The sequence below is a fragment of the Syngnathus leptorhynchus genome, chromosome 12 (assembly GCF_054491065.1).
Source record: "Syngnathus leptorhynchus isolate UIUO chromosome 12, UIUO_Slep, whole genome shotgun sequence".
NCBI classification, from domain to species: domain Eukaryota; kingdom Metazoa; phylum Chordata; class Actinopteri; order Syngnathiformes; family Syngnathidae; genus Syngnathus; species Syngnathus leptorhynchus.
The window spans coordinates 9,392,421-9,418,369 of record NC_141206.1 but is presented as its reverse complement, the minus strand read 5'-3'; the positions used below and the strand labels follow the sequence as shown (position 1 = coordinate 9,418,369).

The 25,949-nt window shown below is 41.8% G+C and overlaps 1 protein-coding gene across 1 annotated transcript in view; it reads left to right on the top strand.

The window, feature by feature from the left end:
• Positions 1-1,295: 1,295 nt before the first annotated feature.
• LOC147048330 (leucine-rich repeat transmembrane neuronal protein 4) overlaps positions 1,296-25,949 on the top strand; it is a 37,412-nt gene continuing 12,758 nt past the window's right edge. The window contains exons 1-2 of the mRNA XM_085926967.1: positions 1,296-1,299; positions 6,065-7,626. Coding sequence (XP_085783093.1) covers positions 1,296-1,299; positions 6,065-7,626 — 1,566 coding nt within the window. The remainder of the gene's footprint in view (positions 1,300-6,064; positions 7,627-25,949) is intronic.

Genomic DNA, 25,949 nt, shown 5'->3' with positions numbered 1-25,949 from the left:
GTCCCTATGAACTTGACTTGGAAGCAGATTTTTAATATTTTAACTTTTTGGCCCATAAGTATGAGGGCCCTGGTGGCAAGATAATAAGAATTTATAAATAATAATCAAATGTTTGCTAACTGGTACCTTCAGGTTAGGACCTTAATAGTGAAGAACACAGAGGAAATGTTAACGGGATGTCATTTGAAATGGATCTTGTTTATATATATATATTTTTTGCACTCTGTCACTCTGGCAGCTTCTATGCAAGTGGTGCTGAGCTCTTTCTCTGCTTTGAGTACTGCAGACGCACACCACGTGACAACCTGAAAACAAAAAATATCATATTTATTCCTCCAAACCACGAGTTAAGCGAGATGAGCTTTCTTGTCATAGATGCAAAACAGTTCAAAACCCAAACGGGAATAACGCATCTGATTAACCGGATCATATTTGAATACCCCAGCCCCACCCTCCCGAAAAATATTAAAAGTGATTCCCATCTGTTTATCTATTTTTTTGACGGTAATGACTAATCGTTTTTGTAGATTTTCATCGTGCTAATCTTTATTCGGTCGGACTTTAAGCGGACGTGCGCGTGGGTTGCCGAGTCGCCAGAAGAGGGCATTCGGATTCTGCCTGGTTAAAGTTGCTTGAGGGTGCAGACGCGCGCATTAACAACAGCGTCACGCCGATTGAACTGCTTGTGTGAAGAAGGCACGTGGATGGGGATGGGAAAAATAAGGTGGATATTTGGATATTGGATTATTTGGTGAGTTTTTGCATTGACTTGTGAGGAGAGCAGCGTTACTTTGCGCTGTGCGCCATGGGTGGTCCAGACTGAGCATCCCTCCGGTCAGACAACACCGAGATTTTGCCCTGCACGGAATCGAAGTGCTGCTTTTTTTGTTGTTGTTGTCTTTTTTTGGGGTGGAAAATCGAAGAATATTACGTTAATTGGGAGGCTCTCCGACGGGGGTTCGTGATGAATCTTCAGGTGCGTGAAGAGATCGCCACGGTCCACTTGGATGGGACTGCGCCTGCTGCAGTGGGCATTTCTTTTTGGCTTCAACTTAGACACGGCTGCTGTTTTTGCAGTAAAAGCACGGACGTTGAATTTTGATTGTGGATTGTATCCAAATCTATCGGAGCGGAGCTAATTGTGCCGCGGTCTAAATGCTCATTTGAACCGGACTGCGCATTGAGGAGAAGCGGGGGAGCAGGTGCGCTCAGACCCGGTTTGTGAATTAGGACGCTACCTGTTAGTGGACATGCGGATCCAAATCCAGTAACTGGACTTGACAGATAACGCGGATATGGGTAAGTGGCTCCCTTTTATAATAAACATTGTTTATATTCTAGCAAGGTGCACGCCAATATCTTCCTCAATTCCAATGCATTGTACCGAGAAACTAATTAAGTCGCACCAAAAGGTTTTTCGGAACACACTGTCAAAAACGTATTTGAGAGGCTTCAGGAATCACTGCTGAATCCTGTGCATTAATTTTCAGTGGCAGCGCTGCAGTGCTCACACCTCCCCCCCCTTCCTTCCCTCCCTCGCCCCCTCCACCCCCATTTGGCTGTAAGGTTTATTACAGACTAAAGGGACTTCATTTGTAATTTGCAAGCCTGTGCAGTCAATGACGGTAGCCTGAATGGTGTGCATTGCAAATTAGAGTTTTTTTTCTTCTCTATTTTAATTTTCTCTTGACCAATTTGAATGGCTGGCTCGCTGACATGCTCAGGGAGTCACAGGAATGCTAATCACATCAATGTTGGAAGCCTGTCAATGTTCTAAAAGCGTAGCTCTCGCTAAACCTATCGAGTGTCCTTAATCTGGTCGAAATAAAATTATACTATCCAGTTGTTGATGATCCCAAACTTTGACATCTGTTGGCACAAATTTGATACACGGACTATGCAAGTGTCTGCAAGTGGTAATGCCATGATTTAAAAAAAAAAAGTCACTAAATGATCAGTACAATATTTGTACATAAAGTAAGCTACATTGGAATTGAGAGTTTTGCTTTGTTATTGCTGTCCTGGTTTCCTCGTGTGCGCATATGACCACACACTCACCCTCACTCGGATTCTCGTTTTGATAATATATTCTGCACACATGCGCACACACACACTTTCCACTGTATAATTAGTCCTTGTAATCCATCATTTGCCTACCCAGTAGTATTATCAGTGGTAGTCTAATCTCCCCGCCAGCCACTGGAAACCAGTAGTCTGTACAGATGATCAAGTTCACTGCTACTGCCATGCCATTAATTGTGAGTCAGTGTGATATATTGATCCACGGTGGGTTTCTGCACCGCATCAATATAAGCAACAGCCGCATGCACGCCAGACTGCACTGTGTGACTCAAATGCAATTTACGTGCAAAGAAAGTAAGCCTATAGGGTGGTTGTCTGGCTTTTTGTTCATTAAATATTATGTCAGAATGAAAGCATGCTTATTAAAAAATAGAGAAACCAAATATCCCAGTGTAGGTTTATAATTTTCATTTTTTTGCAAGCAAGGTCAAATTAGCTCAACAGTAGATAGCAGATGACCTTCTGCCGGCTCGTCTGCATCCAAAAGGCAGCATTCACAAAATGTCACGTGAAGCCGCAAGGGCAAGGGTCACTTGGGCCTTTGAGAGCAATATCATGTTTTTAATATGCACAAATTCAGAATGGAATCGATCGCATGTCACTGAGAGTTACAATATGGCATGTCGTTCCAACGATACCCGGTTGTGCCTGCTGTTAAAGCCCAGTGATTCCATCAGCCTCACTAAGCCCATAACTTGCCTTTCAGATAATAACAGCTCCAAGTCCCAACATTTTCTTAAATTTAACGACGGTATCACTAAAGTCGTTTTGTTTGGGTCCCACACGGCAATTGGCCCGTTTGACGTTTTCTCTCTGCAAACAAATGTCGGGATACTCTCATTCACCTGAACATTATGTAGGTTCCCATGGAGACAAACTTAGTTTGATTTCTGTGCATATCTCTTCTACTTCCTGCTTGTTGAATTCAGATCTGAAGTAACAAGTTCTTGATGATGATCAAACTAAATATGGTGCATTATAATGTGGATTCTGTGTGAGATGAAACAAAAACTACAGTGACACACACGATTTTTATTTCTTCGGCTCCCCTGAACGCTACATTACGACGAAACTACTCAACATGATATGACATACCCTAACGTGACAGCTTAACATGACAGTGAAGATTGAGCACTTTACAGAGCAGGTCGACTCCCCGCGTAGTTGACATCAAAAGCAGCGTTCTATAATCCTCAAACCTGACCTGAACTTTCAAGCTTCCCAACATCAATGACATTTGTTTACAAACCAGCTGTTTTGACATAAATGTCAAACACAATCTCCGTCATACAGGTCATTGTTTGGAGTTGTAGCTTTTGTCGTTCTTTTTCTCGACTTGTACATCGAGCTCGATAAAGGCTGCTGACAACTTGTAATTGACTCCATTGTCTTGGTAGGACTGTGGCTATATTCCACATTTTAAGAAATCCAGACAACTTCCTGAAATTCTCAATGACCAACACAACCCTGATATGAATTCTAAAATATACGTTTATTTTTTATTTTCACTCTTTATGTGGCCTCCATAGCCTTCACTGTATATGTCCCTTAGCTTCACAGAGGTAGTCTAAAGCTAATTGACTGACTGGCACGACTCCCACGTTCAGCTCACATCAGTGTTACTAATGAATGTTGGCTTACTCCTATTTTATACCATAATTGGTCATGTAAAACATTTTCTCCATTATAAAGATCTTATATTCACATACGTTTTCATACCTTAGGAGGTTTGCAGATACGGAACATGCCTAATGGTACTTTGTGAATTGGCACAGTTGTGTGTTATAGCTCCAGTAATTCAAATCCTAAAGTTTGTTTGTCAAAAGCGAGTTTCGACAGGGACAGAGAGCGAAACGTGTGGGCTGGTTATTTTTGTTATGCTCACTCTTATTATCGCTTCACCTGCATGGAGCTGTTGCTATCAAGGGAAATCAGGAATCAGACAAGATTGAAAAGCAAAAACACACTCGCCTTCTTTGTGTGTGTGTTCACCAAAAATATCCTCGTTCTTTTTCCTGTCTCGGTAAAGCGTTACCAATTCAAGGGCATGGCGGGCAATTGTTTTATATCAGCAGGTGAAATGGGTCTAACTTGGCAGGCCTTGGCATCACCCCAAAGATAATTGGAGAGTAATACGTGGTAGGTTCTCTCAGTCTTTTGAAACCGAGCAAACTCTAAAATGACCAACCACTTTGGTAAAATTTCCAGAGCGGGTTCAGGACATGTCGCATGATTGTTAGTTGGATCTAACGAAGGTGCGTATTGTAGGCACAGGAGAAGAACAAAGCTTGAGGAGAATAGCACATTAGGTAAAAGGGTAATAGAGACACCTCGGAAGGGTGACTTTTGCACCTTGGTGAATGCCATTAGAGGAGGCATTAGCGTACAGAGCACTCATTAACCACATAAGGTTTCAGTAAGAGTGGTGCGAGGTGAATGAATAAGGAGGCAGTCACATCCAATACAACAGGTCTGATATTCACATGGGAAATACAAGCTAACTCGTGGAATTTAAATCCAAGTTGGAATAATAAAGTTCAACGACCCACGCACTCAGTCAAACGTGTATTACAATTAACGTTACAACAATACACATGGGATTTCCGTATTATACCGTCGTATTTTAAAAAGCATCACGGGTTGATGATGTATATACAACCGTTCGCTCCATCTGCGAGGGATGATGAAAGATTTTTGTGAAAGTAATGTGTATTTCTGTGTTGCACTCAGACACACACATCCAATACACATATGGGATACACAGATGCTCGGCTAGAAACTAAATGGCTATGTTAGAAAGCATATGTTCAATCATGCCCCTCGGCTATTCGATTTTCGAGAATTATCACTGACAAATCCGAAAGAGATTATGCCGTAGCCACGATCGCTCTCTACGTCAACTACAAGTATCAATGTAGCCGTAAAGAATACAAGTTCAGGTGAAGTCGGCCGCAACGGGAGCCGTTTTTTTTAGTGAGTTATCATGTCTGGCACGGTGTCCGCCAACCTCCCGTATTAACTTTTGTAAAGCAATTAAATGGTATGCACCATTCATATCACCCTTTGATAATGGTAGGAAAGGCTATACTAGCACACACTGTAACCCCGCACCACCTTCTCAAGGGGAAATCAATATATTTTAATGAGAAATCATTAGCGACTCTGTAAAGAGGAACACTTTGAATGTAAATGACTGCCTCGTCTTTGAACGTCAAGTGGTATGACACCATTCTGCTGAACACTCGGGTGGATTTTTATTTCTTAATTTTAAAGCAAGCGTTCGATCCAACGAATGCCTCTCACTACACGTGCAAACATGTTTTTGCGAGCATTTTTTTTAATTTACCGTATTTTTCAGTCTATAAGGCATATCAGGTTATAAGGTGTATAACTGCACATTATTGGAAAGAAACAGCACAGCAAACTTTATTCAATTTGAGTTTGAAATCCATATACCTTATTATAAGGTGCAGATTTTTGAGAAAATTAAAGCATGTAAAGTGTCGTCAGAAAAGTACGGTAAATTGGATTCCTTCATTGTTGTGCATTAGCACGCTATTCTCACAGACGAATTCAAACAAAACTTATTTTTCTCAGTTTGCAACAAAACCACAATGACGGTAATGGGGTGTGACCATTTCAATTTGTCCATATATGAGAAACAAAAACAGTGTCGCACCCTGTGATGCCCCGTCGGGGTCTAGAGGGAAGAGGAAATTGTGGGATTAGGTTTGAGAGAGTGGCACCACAGAAAAGGTGATAAAGTAATCATCACTGAGTGGATTAAGTGAGGAAAGGATTTCTCACAAGCAGTGAATGTCAGCCATACAGATATATTTGCAGGTAGCTGACACAGACTAAAGTGGTCAAGGCAGAGTGATTTATTCTTTCAAATCATTTGAAGGGTAGCAGCGATGCTGATATGTTTTTAATTTTCTGTGCTGTAGCTTATCTGCTTGACTTTCTTTTTTCTGGCTTTCAGGCTCTGCTCTGCAACGTCGTTGGATAATACTCCAACTGCTGATGCAGGTGTGGCTAGCAGCAAGTCCGGCTCAAACAGAGCGTCCATGCCCAAAAAGTTGCCGCTGCGATGGAAAAATTGTGTACTGTGAGTCGAGTGCATTTCGCGACGTCCCCAAGAACCTCTCGGGTGGTTGCGAAGGCCTGTCGTTGAGGTACAACAGCCTCGTCAACCTTCGAGCCGGCCAGTTTGTCGGCTTGAACCACCTCATCTGGCTTTACTTAGACCACAATTACATCACAACCGTGGATGGGATGGCGTTCCAGGGAGTTCGCAGGCTAAAAGAACTGATCTTGAGCTCCAACAAGATCACCTCCCTTCTCAACACCACATTCCATCCCGTACCCAATTTGCGCAACCTTGATCTGTCGTACAACAAACTGGAAGTGTTGCAGCCAGGTCAATTTCAAGGACTACGGAAGCTTCTCAGCCTTCACGTACGTTCTAATTCCCTAAAAATCCTTCCACTGCGTCTCTTCCAAGACTGTAGAAATCTTGAGTTTATTGATCTGGGTTACAACCGCTTGCGCAGTATCAGTCGGAATGCACTCTCCGGCCTAGTCAAGCTCACCGAGTTACACTTGGAACATAACCAATTCTCAAAGATCAATTTTTCACATTTCCCCCGTCTCTACAATTTGCGATCGCTTTACCTACAATGGAATCGCATTCGCTCCATGAGCCAGGGCCTAACCTGGATTTGGGCGTCCGTCCAAAAACTTGATTTATCTGGGAATGATCTGTCAGAATTAGATGCTGCTATTTACCAGTATTTACCCAACCTACAAACCCTCAATTTGGACTCCAACAAGTTGACCAATGTGTCCCAAGAGGTGGTCGACGCCTGGGTCTCTGTCACTACAATTAGCTTGGCTGGAAATGTTTGGGACTGTAGTCCAGCCATTTGTCCCTTGGTTTCTTGGCTGCAAAAGTTCAGGGGCGCAAAGGAAACCACTATGATATGCGCCTCTCCAAAGAAAGCCCAAGGTGAGAAAGTGATGGATGCCGTTGAAGCTTTCGGGGTGTGTCAATTGAACCAAGTTACGATGCTCACCGCGAGCATTCCGCCAACTCCATCCAATGTCTCCGGGCAGCCCGAACATCACCCGGCAATTCTGGCTTCACCCACTCGCTCTGGAAAGAGAGCTGAAGGCTCTATCAGGGGTCCGACTTCATCAGCGGTGACCCAGTCAGTGGCGGTTCCTCCAGATCAAGATTTGGAGCCCGTGTCCTTTCATAAGATCGTTGCAGGAAGTGTCGCCCTTTTTCTCTCCGTTGCAATGATCCTACTCGTGATCTACGTGTCGTGGAAACGCTACCCCAGCAGCGTCAAGCAACTGCAGGAGAATTCATCGACGGCCCGTAAGCGGCGCAAGAAGTCAAAGGAAACCGAGCGCACCTTGAGCTCTCCCCTGCAGGAGTACTATGTGGACTATAAACCCAACAATTCAGAAGCCATGGATGTGCTTGTCAATGGGACCGGAACCTGCACTTACACCATCTCAGGCTCCCGAGAATGTGAGGTATGACCCGCACCACCGCCGCTCCTCCTAAACAAAACTCTGTCCACAGGGAAACCACCAGAGGTAATTATTTACTCTACATTGAGTGTTTAATTCCTAAACTGAGCTACAGACAAGATTACTGTAGTTCAGGGGTGCACGAGTCCGGTCCTCAATTGCCCTTAGGTTTCCTATTTTAGATGAAACAGGCTGAAAAGGGGGTCTTGAGGACTGGACTTGGGCACCCCTGCCATAGTTTTACACAGTTTATTGTGAAACCGTATGTAAGTTGTGCTCAAGCTGTTCCACACAGAATACTTAAAAAAAAAAAAACACATTTAGTAGATTTCCTATTCATGTCCTCTTCATGTGCTGTGTGCTGTTTTTCTGCAGTTTTTTTTTTTTTTTGCATGTCGTTGAATGCACTGCAAATAAGTACACACATTTTGATGTGAGCGAACCTCTCCAGCCATCTGAAAATTGTTTCAGCTACGGGCTTTGTCTCAGGGTGAGCTCATCCAAGGCTACATCTGAATAGTCCATTGTTTTATCCTAAGCCAACTCAGGAACTGATTGAATGCATTAATATGAGGTTCCACTTGATTTTATTTTTGGATGTCTAGCCTTGTCTGTCTCACTGATTCATCTATTACTATTTTGGAGTGCAGACAGTAACTATCAGTCAGTAGTCCGCAAAGTCCACGGTTCATTTTAAAATGTGCTCTGATCTTGTTTCTACATTTAGTCGCCCCTTTACAGACATAAATCATTCGGCGGCACATGCTCGCCCACCTCACAGCCTTTATGTCTCTTCATGGGCCTTGTGGCTGGATGGGTTTCAATCTGTTCATCTCTTTTGAGTTGAAATTCTGTTGTCTTTGATCTCACCTTTCATTCTGAGTTGGAGCCTGACTCACCTGACCTTTACATCTTTTGTCCAACTTCAAGCCCTCTTGGCATGAATTTGGGTTTAACAAAAGACATCATTTGTATCTTTTCACTGTAAGACTGTTCTATTATTCCATCACTATGTACCTCTGCCAGATGTTCAGCTCCTGTGGATTTAATACACAGCTCCTTTAATGAAGTTTTCATACAGGCTCTCAATCAAAACAAAATAATAATGTTATATATATGGGAAGGTAGGTAAGGGCAAGGAAGCTGTCTGTATTTTCTTGGAGATGCACTCCCTCAAGTTGGATCCGTTGGTCTTCAATTAGCCATGTGGGAGACATCAAACATGCTCTTTGCTTGGGAGAACATCGCACCCGTGCACTAATCCTATCAGTTTCACTCTGGTTCCATGCCACTGCTTTCTGCACCTCACACTTTGATCCAAGCTTAATGAGGATGTTAGCGCTCCAATACTGCCATTAAACGAGGTAAAGATTGCTGTTTTTCCCCCTTCCACAATGTAAAATGATTTTTTACTTTTTAATTAATTTATTAAATACTCTTGATTTAACTCTAATGCATTTAATTCACTCCAATGCATGTTACTAGTTGCGTTCGCTTGTTTCACATATGTCTCTTGCCCGTTTGACATACAGCAAATCGCTTCATTTGCTGCTGCTGCTGCTGCTGCTTCTCAAGTCTTGTTAGAAAGAGACATTGGACAGATTGGCTCAAGAAAGCCGTAGTTGAATTTACAGCGAACAAAATATTTATAACTGCCCAGCTAGGCTTTGGAGAAAACCAAATTTTAGGATATCACACCCAAATTAGTAACCCACATTTTCTAATGTAGCAAGATTCCCAATACAGTACACGGCAATGTAAATATTACTCAGCTCAGTTTAAAAATAGACAAACTAATCAAGAAGACTTTATTGCCTCGGACTGAATCACGAATAGGTCAGCGTCGACTTTAACAAGCGGAATTGACATACGGGCTGGTTAAAGCGTACGGGATCGGCATGGTTGCTGCCTATGGGGGGAGTGAGAAGCCATTTCAGTGGGACGGAGCAGTCGACAGGCGGACAAGAGGGCCAGACAGAAGGCTCAAGAAATGAAGCAGCCAGTCGGATTTGACAGCCTGACTGGCAGGCATCAGTTCACAGGCCATTGCCCATTGACGGCTGTCCATTCTGTGATTAGTTAAGGCTCCATTTTATTTTCTTTAAAGAGTGAGACACACTGCTATCTATTTAAATTAAATGATTTTTTAATACGTAATAGAAAACCATCCCGTGGAATGGAGAGTAAGAGCCACTTCAGGCTTTTTGAAACGTTATGCGGTAGATAGCATATCTTTCCGCTGCGTAGCATTTAACTCTCCCAAATGAAAGCTGGAAACACAATCTTATGAATGGAGAATGAATCCAAAATCTATTTCCATCCCCCTCTTAATTTTGCAATAATGGATTAACTACAGAGCATTTGCAGGATTTAACATTTTGGACTGTTGAGGCACATTTGTAAGAATGCGGCAATTATGGTAAAATGGACCATCAAGTCAATTTAGCCAACATCCTCTATCGTGAAAATAACGCATCAATCAACATTAGCGTAACACGCTTCGGGTTAGCATATTGATGTTTGGAACTTCTGACCATTACGGTTGATGAAGGCAGAATAATCTCCTTGCTACATGTATGCTTGAGTGCTATTAAATTGGTGGCTGTTAATCTGGTTGTCTTTTCGACTGTGAATTAATTCACCTTCAGGGGCATTATATTATAAATTGAATCAGATAAGGCAGGGAGGGATGAGAAAAAAGGAATGGGTAAGTGGACCGAGAATGATGTCCAAGTTAAAGGTGAAGAAGAATTGATAGTTTGACCGTCAGCGTCTTCTTAGAGTCCTCTCGCTAACCTGAGAGGCATCGTCCACCTGATTTATCGACTATCTTTAAATGTCTTTGGAGCAAATAATAATTTATTTGGATAATCATAAAGTTGCACCAAGAGAGAAGATGGGAATACTCGTGCTTCCCTCTCAGAATCGATGACATGCTGCAGGCTGGGTCGTTCATCAGGCCACAATTGGTAGAATCAGCTTTTTCAATTTTGCTTCGTTCCTACCTGACAAACTTTCTATTTCACTTCATCAACGCCAAGACTAAGAATAAATATTCAGCACATCGTTTTTCAGTTTCCCCCCAGACAGGGCCAAGGATTTGGGTGAAGGACACTTACAGGGAAGTTGCAAATTTATTCTTGATGGGAGGGGCCGTGGCTGACATGAACATTATATTATTACCTGATGAATGCAACAGGCCAAGTACATCGGGATTTATGCACGGCAGTGAAACTGCAATGCAGGTAGACCGCTTGGACATTTTTTTTCTTTGTAAACGCACAATGCAACTTAGAATTGTGGTATGTGTGTCTGTGAATTGCACTCAAGCATCACAATGTGTTTGTGCTTGAAATGAGCAATTACAGTACAGCCCCATGGTGGCTTGGAGTGATAGTAAAAGACACATTCCAATGAATGAATATGAAATATGTGGAACAATAAACGGGCACAGTGTTGAGGGTAGGTTTTGCTTTAAATCTGGCACGAAGCTCAGTGGGAGTATGACAGACAGAAAGACGGCAAATTTATTTAACAACAACTCTTCTTAATTAGTTACTCTTCCATCCATGACACTTTTTTAAAAATTCTCCCTCCTGTCATTTTTTCCTCGTTTCGAGCTTTCCCTGTACGTTTTGCCATCTTTTTTGGATTCGACCAAATGCTGACAATATGTTGCGAGCTGATAAGCAAAGCGCAAGCTGCTGCGGCTGAGCTTGTCTTCACCATTGCCCGTGTTGCCATGAAAAGAACCAGACAAAAGTCCAGCTGCAGGGAACAGAGACTGCCTGAACCGTATCGTCTGTCGAGATGTACGTGCCGTGTCTCACAATGCAGGTGATCGCTGGGCAGCTTGGAGACTGTGGTGCCCTGGGCAGGCCACCTTTTTTTTTTTTTTCAGATTTAAGGCAGTCAACACTGCTGTACCTCAACACCGTCTGAATTCTTAATCTCAGGTGTGAAATGACTGTAGAGTATACGTTAAAAGCAATGCTTTGAAAACATCCCAGAATCCAAAAGAGACAAAAGATTGCCAGAATATGCTTGTGCTGACAGCATCAAGGCTGAAGCACTCTATTGGTCCGCATGAAGCAATTGGCTCAGCAACTCCATCTTGTATATAAAAATACAATGGTCTAATCATTGCTGTTTTTTCACATACCTGCTAATTATCCAGCGAGAGTAATCTTTATATTTTCTTCCATTCCACGGATGTAATCTTTAAAGTTGATTAGATTTTTTAGTACAGTATATCAAGGTCATCTTGCATTCACGATTATCTGTGCATTGAATTTTCTCGTCATCCGTCTCCCCCTCACCACCCATCCATGTCTCTCCCTCCTATACGCTTCCCTTGCCAATTTATTAGGTGTGCCAAAATAAAAACTAATGCTCTACAATACAACCACCACGCAATAAATCCTCCCTTCAGTGTTCAGTAATCTGTTAAATATGTTTATTAGAGGTGCACATTCAATTCAGGTTCCATTTTGAAAGCTATTATTTGTAGTGTTGTACCGGACTGGTTTACGCAGATGCGTTCCTAATATTTTACTATTCATGCGAGCTATTCGTCACTGTATTAGTGCGCCAAATGTCAATCCAAAGATATGATTGCCTTCACTATACAATTGAGGCTGTCAAGAACGGTTAAGCTTTTTATGTGGATCCCAGCAAACTGATTCAAGACCAATTGTGCAAGGTTTAATAAATAAAATTGCGTACTTAATGTTAACAGAAGCAACGGGAGATGAGTCGTCCGACAGAGCGCTAGCTATCTATCGTAGCTCTACTTATAAAGCCATTGATTGGGAATCGATACTGATTTCCCATTGGAGGCAAAGCCCACCAAGCCTCTGAAACACAAAAAAAATAACAGGACATGTTAGTAACTCTCTAACTAGATCTTTATGGTTTCATCCGGACTGTCGATGACATACTGCCGAAATCGTCGAACCAGAGTAAACTGGCTCACCACCAATCAATTACCTTCAGAGAGCTCAAAATCGACGTTTCAGTTTCACCTTGACAGCAGAGTCTAGAACAAAAAAACGTGTGTGCCAAAATCCCAGCTTCTTTAATCGGGTGTCAGATGCAATCAGAAATGGAGAATCCAGGTCTAGTGGATTCTCCACCTCTGGATGCAAATCCCGTGTGGTGTTATCTACAACTACTTACTTCTTACTCTCCTTTGAGGGGATCCCAGCAATATGCGAGTGTTATATCTGGAAGATTTGAAAAGCAATGCACCTTTGCTGACTTCTTGCTGAGTCAGCGCCACAGTGCAGTTTGTAGATATATCTGGAACTGTAAATCTGTTGAGTCTACCCCACTTTATTCACCCACGTCTCGCGTCTCCAGTAGTGATTCACAGCCCTTATAACTTTTCTTCACAACTATCACAATCCATCTTATGATGCCAGAAATATCTTTATTTTTTTTTCTTTCTTGTAAGCCTTGGTTGGTCTGATTTGCATGACCTAGTTTTTGTAGATAGTTTGGTTCCTATCTAAAAGTTGACACTTGAACTGATAGCCCGACTCGTACGTCACTCTGAGATGTAAAAAATATTAATGTCGCTGATTATCTATCGTCTATCTGTCTGTCTGGCATCCATCTTTTATATCACCCTCCGAGGCAGACAGCAAAGAAAACACGTCTTTATCAAACTTTTAAATCCATAACTTTGGAATCCTCCATTCAGCATCATTCACACATTTGCATGCCCCCCTCTACTGAGTATGCAAGGAAAAACATGTCAAACCACTAATCTCCCGCTGTGTTTGGCTTTCTGGGACATCAGAACCCAAGAGGAAGCTGCCTGAGCACTATAAACAACTCAACCTCACTGTTTGTGTTTTTTTTTTCCGTGTAAAAACGAATCAACGTGAAGGTTTGCCTTCCGATGTTGCCAAGTAAAAGATGGAAAAGTGATGAGCCGGGTTTGTGTACTGGTAAGGATGAGAATAGTCCACTTTTCATGTCACTTGTCGCTCCAAAAGAAGAACCCGTCACACGGAGAGGCTAATGTCATCAGGACATGCTGTTTCCACGGCAACTGAGAATTTATCCACTTCTTGATTTATGTGTGATTAGGCTATAAATAACAAAATTATTGGATATTCGGGGGGAAAAAAAACATCTCCCATAAAACACAATACAAGGGTTGTTATTGTTGCCTTTGACACAATCAGACCTGACTCGGAAAGGCCCGAGGAGTATTCCGAGAATCGCAAGGCTTTTTTTCTTGTACGCACTGCTGGAAAGTGATGAGGCCAATCAGTTCCTTGCGGTGAGAGAAAGTCCCCCCTAAGACCTTCTGATTTTCAGGAAGAACAATTATGTTATGTGCCACCATCTTTCATTTTGAGAACTTCAGATGGGCTGTATTCAGGACCACGGCTCCCTAACGCCCTCATCCATCTGATTCCTGGTATTGAGCCACAGTTACTGACTCAATGCCACCATCCTGTCCCAGATGTATTTACTTTGGGCACTAGTTATAAACATGTTCATCAGTCAGTGTCATCACATCAAGATTCCTTCCACAGGCATGTCCAAGGACATTTAGTTATGAACTCGAGAACCTACAGTGTGTTTAGAGCCTACTTTTTCACCAAGCAGTAAAAATGGATGCGATTATTTAGTTCTTGAAACACGGGGCATTTGAGGCTCGCACTGATAAATGGGAAGTCTGAAAGTTGGGTGTGATTACAGTTTATGTTTTTGTTCTAATTCTACTCAGGATTAATGCTCTTCATTAGGTAAATCCATTTAATGAGGTATTGTAACTGCTAGCTAAATAATATGTCGAAAGTTAGGAGCATTCACTTCCCGCCTCAGGTTTATTTTCTGAAGAGTGATAAACCAAAGAATGTTCTGTTTTTCTTCATCTTAGAAAATATTATAATACTTTGTTCCAAATCATAACATTAATTCCTTCATTTCATCATACACTTCTTAAAAAAACAGAAACCACAAGAACTTGACTATCACTCAAAAGTTAAGGTTTGACTAGAGGTCAAGTGGGACATTTCAGAAAAACAAACAAAAGCCTTTTTAATAAACCAGAGCAGATCCAAAGCCAGGATGTTCCCCCTCAACACAGCATGGTGGAAATATACAATGTGCATTGATTTGTCTATCATGTCAGGAGTATTTGTAGCGCTGGCATCTTTTCTCAGCCTCCTCTCCCAATTAGCTTTCAGCCTGGGGAACTCAGTCGATCCCCATCGGCCCATCTGCCTGTCAGTGACTTCATTCCTCGAAAGGAGAAGAGGAAGTCAGGGTAAGACGGAGCAAGAGGCCGAACAAGCAAGCAAAGAGATGATTCTGTGTTTGCCCGCTACGGGTGAAGAGGCAGAAGCTAGTTTGGAAGGGCGAGTTCCCCCGGAGAGACAAATTGTTGTCTGGATGATAAAACGTAGCACAATGGCGACTGCCCACTTCTTTCTTCTAAGAAAATCATTTAAAGTCTTTAGTTCTCCTTTTTTCAGTTTTTGTCCATCTCCCTTTGGAACAAAGCATTGTAATGATGTGTAGGTCAGACGTTTTGGTCCAGATAATGAGCTGTCTAAAACAGGGGTAGGGAAGTCCGGTCCTATGGAGCTGATATCTTGGCTGTTTTCCTGGTTTTACCTGCTGCAGCAAACCTGATTCCAATCATCCATTCCAGTCTTGGACTCTCCCAAAGCCTTGAATTTGTCAGAGCCATATTGACCAAGTATGATTGATGCCTCATCAGAAATGATGTCAGAAATTATGAGAAGCTTAGCCAACAATTAGACAAAGATTAGACAACTAAGGAAAGTTCCTGTCAAATGGAATCTGTTTTATTCCAAGTCAGGATTTTGCTCAGCCAACCACCCGTAGCAAATTGATTTAACGTTCTTAACTCCATCTGCAAATGTTTGACTCCTTTAGAAATTGACACCTAGCTTTGTCCTCACACGTGTAAATGATTGTGTCGTAATGGCATCTTTGTTGTCCACGCTCTCTCGACTAATTAGTATTCCTCTTCATTCGTTCTCTTGATGGGTGGTGAAATAACCAAAACCACAGGGAGGTGGCAAGGCTTTATAGTTTGAGAGAGCCTGCTGGGACCTGTGGAGGGTGGGGAGGCGGGTAGTGAAACACACCATCCTTCTCGTAAAGTCATTAGTGCCCAGTGAATAACAGCGGATAAGATCTCGAAAATGAAGACGGGGACTGGCACACCTATGTGATAAAAAATGTAGAAATGTTCTACATTGAGCTGTCCACCCCAAGATGAAGTCACTATAAACTCAGACTGCCAGTAGATAAATTATCATTTCTTTTTAGGTTGTGCTTCTTTCTTTAGCTAGGACTTTTTTTTTTTTTTTATCAGACATGCTGCAGTAGCTGCAGCCACATATCGTGAACCAGGGACAGGCAAGAATTCGCCTTCAGTGCATTGGCTCTCACATGAGGAATGAGTTTTTTGATTAAGCGGCCCACCTTTCTCAAGACTGATGGAACACAACTATGAGTTTACCCATCGTGATATAATCCACAGCTGGGCACAGGGATGGGCTGTTATACTCGCAGGAGTGTAGAGAGACAGATATAGATTGAATAGAAGTTATTTGGAGTAAGAGGGATAGGATTGAACCCGAATGAAAAGGATATACTCTGCAGGAAGAAACAACCTGAGAGGATCCTCCATTAGATACCATATTTTCTGTGCGTGTGTGTGCGTGTGTGTGTGTGTGTGTTTGACCTATCTAGTTGGAATATAAACAACACCTTGCATGACTGCAGGCATACTGGTGGGTCAGTATTTTTTTTTGTGCAGGGAATCAGAGTAAACATCGATAACAACTGCCACAGTAAGCAACAGCAACAGTGATTTTGACGCCATCGCCGTTGTAGATAAACCCACACGGGTAGCCCCGAAGAAGCCGAGGTTGCGTTTGCCAGAGTGGCTATGACTCATTGGTGGGCTGTAATGACCACACATGGCCATTAACTAGGCGCGAGGTGGACGGCGAAGACGCCAGCCACCCCTCAAGCGCCATGGAGGTGAATACTGCTCGTTCCTGACTCAAACCTGATGTTTGGTAAATAAGTATATGTATATAGCAGAGGTCACCAACCTTTCTTAAACCGAGAGCTACTTCTTGGGTACTGAATAAGGCAAGTGCCGCTATTTGAGCTAATTTTAGAACAGTCCTGCGGGCGACTCATGCGGTCCTCACGGGCGACCTGGTGCCCGCGGGCACCGGGTTGGTGACACCTTTTATTTTATTTTAATTTATTTTATTTATTTTATTGTATTTATTTATTTCTGTTTTTATATTGAAATATATATATATATATTCAAAAATGTATATATAGAAATGTAATGTCCTTGTTCCCTTTCCATCTGGTAAAAATTTTAGTTGGACAAGAGATGTCGCACAGTCTAATCCATTATGCTTATTAGTCAGTATTCAAACATGAAAATGGGACATGCTGGCCAGTTGTTTCAAGCCTGAAAAGAGAGTCAGCAGACTGTCATTGGAGATCTGAGTCCCCAGGTGGAAGCACTTTTCTGTTGCCATATCTCACTCTAAACCTCTGAGCTTGTTAGGATTCCCTGTCACGTTCCATCTTGGCTAAGCTCCCCGAACAGGGCAAGGGGAAATACAGGCTTTAAGTTCTTTCAAAAGTAGTTGTTGAGGAAACGATTTACCGCGGGATCCAAGCGGGTGTGAACATCAAATCACATTGAGACATTGCGGCATAAAAGTCATCCGAAAAGCACTAAAATGAAGAAAAATGAACAAATCAGCATGTTTAGACTGCCAAAACGTTCACGCTGGATGATGAATCTACACAGAGGAGGAAACGAAAACCCATGCAAGTTGGATAGGAGCGCATACGATTTGTTTTGTGTTTGCCTTTCGGTTTCAGGTCTGACAGATTCACTTATCATCAGTGTCTGTTCTGACGCAACATATCAATCACGGATTGATCCTTATCGATTGTCACATATTGGATCAGCCTTTTATTATCCTTGATCTAAAACTCAGTCCTGCCTGATTTACATTCATAATATATTATTCATTTTAATTAGTGTGCTTATCCCTTATGATTAAGTTTGGATTAGGAGTGTATGTTTTATTTATTTGAGATACACAAATGCACGTGTCTGTCTTTTATTTTTAAGACATGAGACACACGATGTACAAGGTCACGCTGTAAAAAATGTATTTGTAAAGATCACTCCAATATTAATCAGTAGCTCTTAAGGCTTTTTTGGCTGACTTTTTGGCACTCCTTGAATATGCTGTTAATAATACAAGAAGGAAGTCAAGTCTAATTTCTTATGAAACACATTTCTTGCATGGACCAATTGAGCAAACAGAGGGCAGTTTGTTTTATTTATTCTGGCCACTAATTCTTTCGCTACCATATTTATTTTACTATTTATTTATTGATTAATTTTGTTCAAAAATTGAAAGTGTGCCTTATAATCAGGAGTGCCTTGTTTTTCGATGTCAAATTGAAAGTTTGACTTATTTGCTGTCCTGGTTTATATTTCTACGTATGAAAACTTCCCCAAATGGTCCCATACATTGGGAAAATACGGTAATTTATTGCTTTGCACATTATTCTCGTAATTTGTTGGTTACTAATATTTTTAGAGAATTTCTAAATCATTTGTCAGGCAACATTTCAATTTTTCCAAAATGTGTTACCGATTGCATCGTGACCTGGTCTATCTCACGTTCTTATATACATGTTTTGTGGAAAACGTATGTTTGGAGTCCTAAATTTTAGTGTCAGTTGAACAAACACTCCCAAAAATAGGCAGATGTGTAAAGCTAGAGGGGATTTCTGTTTAAGTATGCATCATGGTTTTTCCTAAAGCTAAATATTCTTCAAAGAAAAGCAAATCCTAGCATATGCAAAGTAACCCGCATGTTTGGATTTCTTTTCTCCCAGTTTACGCCCCCAAAACAAGCGAGCCTTGGAAACTGGCACAGTTTTTGGAGTGGCTGGGGGTTGTCCCCGTTTATGGTTGTCCTTTATGACCAAGGATGCTGCTGATGATGCAGCTTTGCTCCATTCAGCAAGTATCACCCACCAAATCCTGCTCTGCGAGAGTTGGACACAAGGCAGACAGAAGCACGGAGGCCCGTGTCAGGGCGGGATAAGATGGATCACATGAGGACAACTCGAGCTGACTGTAAATGAGGATCAGAGCACACAGCGGGGGAGCAGGAACAGGGACGGGGGACGGTGTCTGGCTAAGGCAGAACATCAACCCGGACGCTCTTATTTAACATGTCCAAAATTCACGATGCCTCGAGCCACCGCAGGACATTAGGGGATACCTAATCATCAACTTGACTGACAGATATCTTTATTGATCGACACTTGGGAGTGTTTTCAGAGAGGAGACAGACAAGATTAATTGACTCTACCCCTGGTTGGTCGGTGGCGATAACTCGCCTTCCCTGAATTTTGTGCAGACAATTTAGACATTTGGTGGATTTCCAGTTTGGGAGACATCCATGAGTTTGATGGAATTTTTGTTTCCATTCGGGCAACTTTTTCGTATACCGTCTTCCTTGCTAGTACGTTAGCGCCAGTTAGCGTTGTCCGAAAGTATTGATCCAGCATTTGCCGATTCTCTTCTGTAATCGATTCATGCTCAGGCCTCGTCTATACAGTTGGACCGAGGCGGTAAGACAGTTGTCTTACCTCGGAGTGGAAGAGCTTCACTCCACGCTCCATGCTTGGAATAAGACAAATCTGAGGGGGGTCTCCTAAATAAAGCTTTTGCTAGCTGAGTTATTGAATCCAAAGTGTTGCATACCTGCAGTGACACAACGGGACTTGATGGTCTTTTTTATAACACAGCAGCTGAAATATAGTATTTGTTCTAATTATTTTTTCATTTAATGATTTGAGCATTGCTGACAAAAACAATCCCAAGCTAGTATCCATTTTAATTTGCGGCAGATACAAAATACCATCACCGAGGTGATCCTATTGATTCGGTGTAAGCTGCCTCCATGTGAGAAACGACATTTATTGACCTAATCACAGCATTGCATTTGAAATAGATTTTGCGGGCTGACACATCTTGTATTTTTTTTTTTCTATGAACAGCAAGAGAATCTGAAATGCAAATTAGCGTATTTGTCATTCAACTTGAGTGCTGACGTATTCATCGAAAGGTGACGGTTCGATGAACCGTAAAAATGTCCTCGTAAACTCTCCAAAGCTGAGGAGCAGGAAGTCAGTCTCCTCCATTCAACGGAAAGCCGCGGAAAAAAAAAGTTAAAGTACGCAACAAGGAACTTGGCTTGAACATCCAATTTTCTGCTTCAGTAGATGCGAGGCTATGTAAGCAAATATATGAAGCCGCAAGATTTATACATCTGCAGTCCTCAATTTGGACTACGGACAGAGCGATGGACAGACGGATGAATGGATGATATGTGCGTCTGTTGTTCGGCGCTGCTCCGACTTCACCATCGACAAGCTGTCCAAAAGTAATTTCGAGACTTTACACCAGAGAATGTTTGACATATGACATTTCTCTCAACTTCCACGTAATTTCACCCACCAAAAATTCTTTTTTCCGTTTGATTTTATTGTCGGGGGAAAAAAAAAAAAAAAAACCTTGAACATTAGAGGACAAAAGATTTGTGCTGACTCATCGTGTCTGCATTCGGAAACGCTCAAAAATGGACCTTTATTAGATTTCTTTTTAATCGTTTGAGGTAAACAACTCAGTAAATGAACAGTTGGAGCTATTTTATAATAGCATGTAAATCTTTCAGGGTTGCTAATGAGAAATCTAAACTTGACACACACATACGCACACACACAGTGTGTTCTTCTTTCGAAATGTTTACCGCCGAGCGATTTGGAGAGGCCACACTAATCCATGTGAGCACATGACAAACCATTTGGAAGAAACGAAACACTGGTACACAAACAAAGCCTCGTCTCTGCAAATTAGAGCCTCGTTAGTCTCATTTACGCCACAAATGTGTGTTTCTAACTTGGTTATTTTTTTTTTTTCCTGCGACGTGCTCGGAGATAATCGCAGTGCTCAAGCTCGCCAACTATAAAGTTTATGCTATGAATTGTGTCAATGTTTCAAATGAAACATTAGCTCCCCAACAGGGAGATGAATCGAGCAGCTTGTATCTAGGCAACAGGAAAACCACAGAACTCTTTTTGATTTTTCTCTTTTTTCACTCCAGGAACCGCTTCCGAAATACTCCCTTTTAAATGCTTCCAACCCTAAAATTTGTGTCGTCCTTCTTACTGTCAACACGTATGGTGGATTCCTCATGCGGCTGTGTTTTACGGCCGGCTCTCCTTGAGCTCTGATGAAATGTTTACCAGTGGAATGATGGCTAGCTGTGTGTGGGAGGACTCGCAAGTGATGGGGAGGAAGGAAGAGGAGGCGGATGAGATATAGGTGGAGCTTCATGACACACAGGCTCAACCCCCACTGAGATAAATCAAAGGCGGGTGCAAACTTTGCTAGGATAGTGTGCTTTGCCTTGAGCGTGTGTCTACATTTATACAACCCTTGGTGCATCGGGACTGCCAATACCCCCTCCCCCCTCCCCTCTCTGGTTTATTAGTCCATCCTCCTTTACGTCCACCAGGCCGTCAATTTGCAGCTATTTACCAACATCGGGCTCCACTTATTTCATGATGCTCGGCGTTCAGCCTTGATGCTTCGCAAATGAGTTGCCACAGAAACAAGGCTGCGTGTCTTTGAAGCGAGAGAGGTTGGTTGTCCTGCACGCGACGGGATTTCTCGTGTCAGTGGTGATTTCTTTTACAAATAAACTGGGGTTACTGATATAATTCCGTCGCTTTACTTTTTTATTCGTCTCTGCGGTGTTCCTGTTTGTTCCTGTGAATTTCATCTTTGGTCATTTGGATTCTGATATCTGATATTGTCAATTAAATGTGAGTCAGTGTTTTGGAAATGATTCCTCCACGGAAATATTATTCATGCCAGAAAAGTTTGGTGTCCAAATGGATTGTCTGCAGGTGTTAACTTAATTTTCACAAAGTCAAACATGATTCGAGTTTACAAGCAGTTGAGTTATACACAAATCAAAGTGTTTTTTTTTTTTTTTTTTTGTCAGTGCCCACAAACTGCATGCAGACATGTCCTTGAGCAACAAACAAAGCATCTAATAACTTCTGACGAGCAGATTGGAACTGTGCATGATAGCAACCGCCATCTGTTTATCAATTCGTAGCTCGATAGGAAAAAAAAATTCAGTGCAGAATATTGCTTTCGACTTGATATTTGCCACCAGTCCAAAAGAGATTATGGTCTCACACCAATTTTTGCCCGTGTTTTTGTTTTGTCCTTTAAGATGTGATTTTCCTCTCACCATCTCCACTCCTCCCAGGCTTTTACTGACAGAGTAGGTGTCAGTGTCCATGTATTACACCCAAGGCGCATATGTGGTGGCAATAGTGGGATTAATAACTGTGCCCACTGGGGTCTCCTTATATGTGAAGCATATGTGGGTGTGTCGGGCGAGTATCTCATCAACAGAGGAAATTAGCTCGCACCATCAACACAATATGAGGATTTTTCCGTCTCTAACCCACAGTAGACATTCCGCAGTCCCGCGCTTCAAAGACTTCCATGAAGCGGCGCGTTAACAGGGTGGTTTCTAAAAATGTCCTGGTGCGGCCCAGTTTTATAACCACCTACGTTGGAGAAATAGTATGAGAGATGTCGGATGAAATTACTAGGCCGGTTGTTAATTATATTCACGCTACGTTGCATGAGTACGCTCACAGACAAGGCTCGGCTGGAGTGTAAATACAGAGTGGAAATGGTTCATGTATTGGGATCATTCTTGCTTATTTAATTTATTATTCATAAATCGAGTCAGAAACATATTATTAGATTCCAAGACATAAAATACATACGTAGCTTCAACATTTTTCTTTTTTTTTCTATTAGCATGGGAAATGTAGTCAAAGTCAATTTAAAAAATAAATAAAAATGAATTATTCAAAATTTAATTTAGTCTAGGGCCATTATGTAACTCCATTATTTTTTTCATGCATTTTTTATTCTTTTTAATAAAGACAACAAAACGCCAGTACATGCTTTGTTTACTTGATATTGATTGAGTTTTGCATGCCCGTCACTATCTGGCCAAATTGCAAAAGCATGAAAGAAACTGAGAAGATAAGCAAAGACACCCCTTTAAGCACCTCGACATCCATTAAGGTGGAGATTACAGCTTCAAAGCTAATTATTTTTTTTTCCTTTTCTTTTCATGGAGATTGTGCTGAAAATCAAGAAGTGTGGCCCCCTTGCGTTTCAATTTCCTCCCTAATAAATTCACAAGCTTTTATCCCTTGTCTCAATATAATGGCAAATTAAAATTCATTGAGTTTCAGCGTGTTCATTAGGCTCTGAAGGTGAGCTCTCTGTCTGAGGATGCGCTGCTTTAGTAGCACTTGCCTTCTCTCTGTGAAAGCCGATGACAAATCGATCCTGTCGGGAATGCAGATCAAATGTGAGCTCCATATTTTTTGTCGATGTCAGAAAACAGGATCTATCTGTATATGATTTATAAATATTATAAATGGCATCAGTTTTGTAAAGCAAAATGAGGACTGCCTTGATTGGTAATAAGTGCCCTTCCCTCAAAAATATAAATGAAATCATTTTCGTCTGAAATTTGGGGGCGGATCTGCAGTAACCTCAATCCAGTAAGATTTTCAAAACTCAGAAGATTACTTTTTCATAAAATATGAATTAAGCAGGTAAGGATTTGAGTAGCCTGCCCTCTAAACTGATAAGACTTTTACTATCTTGTACTAAGGAAGAGACGGACAAAGAGAACAAGAGCGAGAGAAAACAGCCGAGTTCATCGGATCTTAACCCGCCGTGTGAGACTTGAGAGACACACGTGTGTGATTTAATGGCAGGGTGAATGAGAACGAGGGTTGTGTGTGTGCATGTAGGGGTTGGAAGGTGATGAGAAAATCAAGGACAGCTGCCCGTGTGCTTTTCTGAACTCTTTTAGGTCAGACTTGCATTTTAATAAGGGCTGCTGAATACCACTGTTTCATCCCCTGGGGAGTCCAAACACACGGACACACACATACACACACATAGATGGTTGAGCATGTATGCAACCAGTGTACTCATGCCAGGACTGGAAATTAAAAATGGTCATGTGTGCACATTGTATAAAATCACAAATGAGTTAAACCACTTTGAAAAAACAACAACATTTCTTTAGCAATTTCTCTGTGAACTTAAACAATTTTCAGATTTTTAAAAGTAATAAGACCTGTGATTCAGTTCTCATAAATTGCAATATCTGCATTTATTTATTTATTTATTTATTTTTATTTTTTTCTGCAATTTGTCCTGGGTTCTACAAAATAACATTTCTTGGCCCTGAAAACATTTTTGACTTCTATTATGCCGAAATGTGCCCATAGCAAGCATGTCACACTGAGCGCCAGACACAATGCAAGGGCCAATCACATCTGAGATGCAATCACAACAGACTCCAAAGCAATTTTAACAAAATGCTTGGTAAGGTTCTGAGGTAATGCGAAGACGTCGTTGCGTTTCTCTCTTCTGTCTCAGCTTTAATTTTTGATGGAAAGAATTTCAGAAAGGGGAAACCATCCTTTTCTTTTCAAAAGTAGGCCGGGTGAGTTAAGCGAACAGAAGCGAGCCTCCACAATCTGATGTTAAACTCGTAGCTTACTGACAAAGAGTGGGAGGTAAGCGCAAGCACGTGCAGGGACAGTCAAACACTGCGGGGCTTTATGGATGTCATCCAGAGATGAATCAAAGCAAAAAGAAATGCTCCAATTGTGGCCAACATTAAAATAGGAGGATTTAAAACCAAAGTAATCATCAAAACTGAGACAAAATTATATATTTTGTACCGAATATTGATGTTAGCAGCAGCTTTGGTCTGACAAATGAAGTGATACTTCGGTGCACCACTAGAGAGAGCCGGCGTGCACACACTTTTAAGAATCGCTGGGTCGGATCAATGATTGACTCATACTTAGTAGTTTTGATAAAAGCAAAGCCTTTCAGTCCATAATATTCATGTATACACACGCGCATGCATGCCGCTCGCTGTTGCTATCGATCTGATGTTTTCAAAGCGGAGGAAGATGCTCCCATGCTGTGATGCACTCGTTTGATTGCTGCCGCCACACTCGCAGCAGCACAACAACAAAAGTTACAGATTGTCAAAATCATATTTCACTCGGCCCGTTTTTTTTTTTCTGTATTGAAAATCTATATATGTATACTTTATAAATATGCAATGCATATATGTTTTCTTTACTGGACTAGCTTGCGAATGCCGAAGGGAACAAACTGATATGTTGACCTTTTAAGCTGACAAGTGTGTAATATGATTGCATTCCACGTCCATTCAATTTTCTTGAGACGTTTTTTTTTTTTCTTTTTGAAAGGGAATCAGATTGCTTGCGATACCACTTGGCTTTTAAAGCAAGATGAAACAGCGCAAAGCCACGATGGAAGTCGGATCAGCTTTGCATTATTCTTTATGTTGCTGTTGACCCTCCTCCTCCCTCCACCTCCCTGAGATTCCATTCCAGTTGCAATTAATAATCTGTCACAATCTATTGATACACTTTCATTCTAGGCTTTACAGAGTCAATGACCGTGTCTTTATGATTACGCAAGATGTGTCTCGTTCATGTCTTGAGTGTTAATTCACCCCTATGCCCCGCCCCCTTACCCATTTCATTTTTGCTTTGGTCCTTCCACAGGACACCTCATGTATCGGCCCCCGACTCATCTGGCTGCATTATTAGAATTGCCCAATGGGTATTGACAGAGGAATTTAATGAATTAAAGTGGACATAGCTGACTCAATTCAATCAATAGTGAGCCCCCCTGTGGAGCCCTTTTGGCTCCCCGTGCCAGAAAGTGCAGAGTCGGGGAGATGGTAAGACCGAGATAGAGAGACACGGGGAAATTAAAAGTCGGGCAGTCGGGGAGATACTCCAAATCCCAAATCCACATTCTCTGAAACTTTTTCTTCTTCCCGATGACAAACGAGGAGTTTCTATCCTCAACCGTGTCAGTCAGTAGCAATGTTGTTCATAGCTGCTCTTGTCAAAATGTTATTTTTGGGTTACCCAGTCCAGTTTTCTGTTTTGTATTTTCCTGCCTTGACTGGAACGGCTTTGCCTGTCGTGTCATACTTGTGGCTGACTGCATGATGGATTGTATTCTGGTTAGAGCTCTGCTTGGTTTGAGGCACACAGCTGGGAAGCGAGCATCCCCGGTGCCT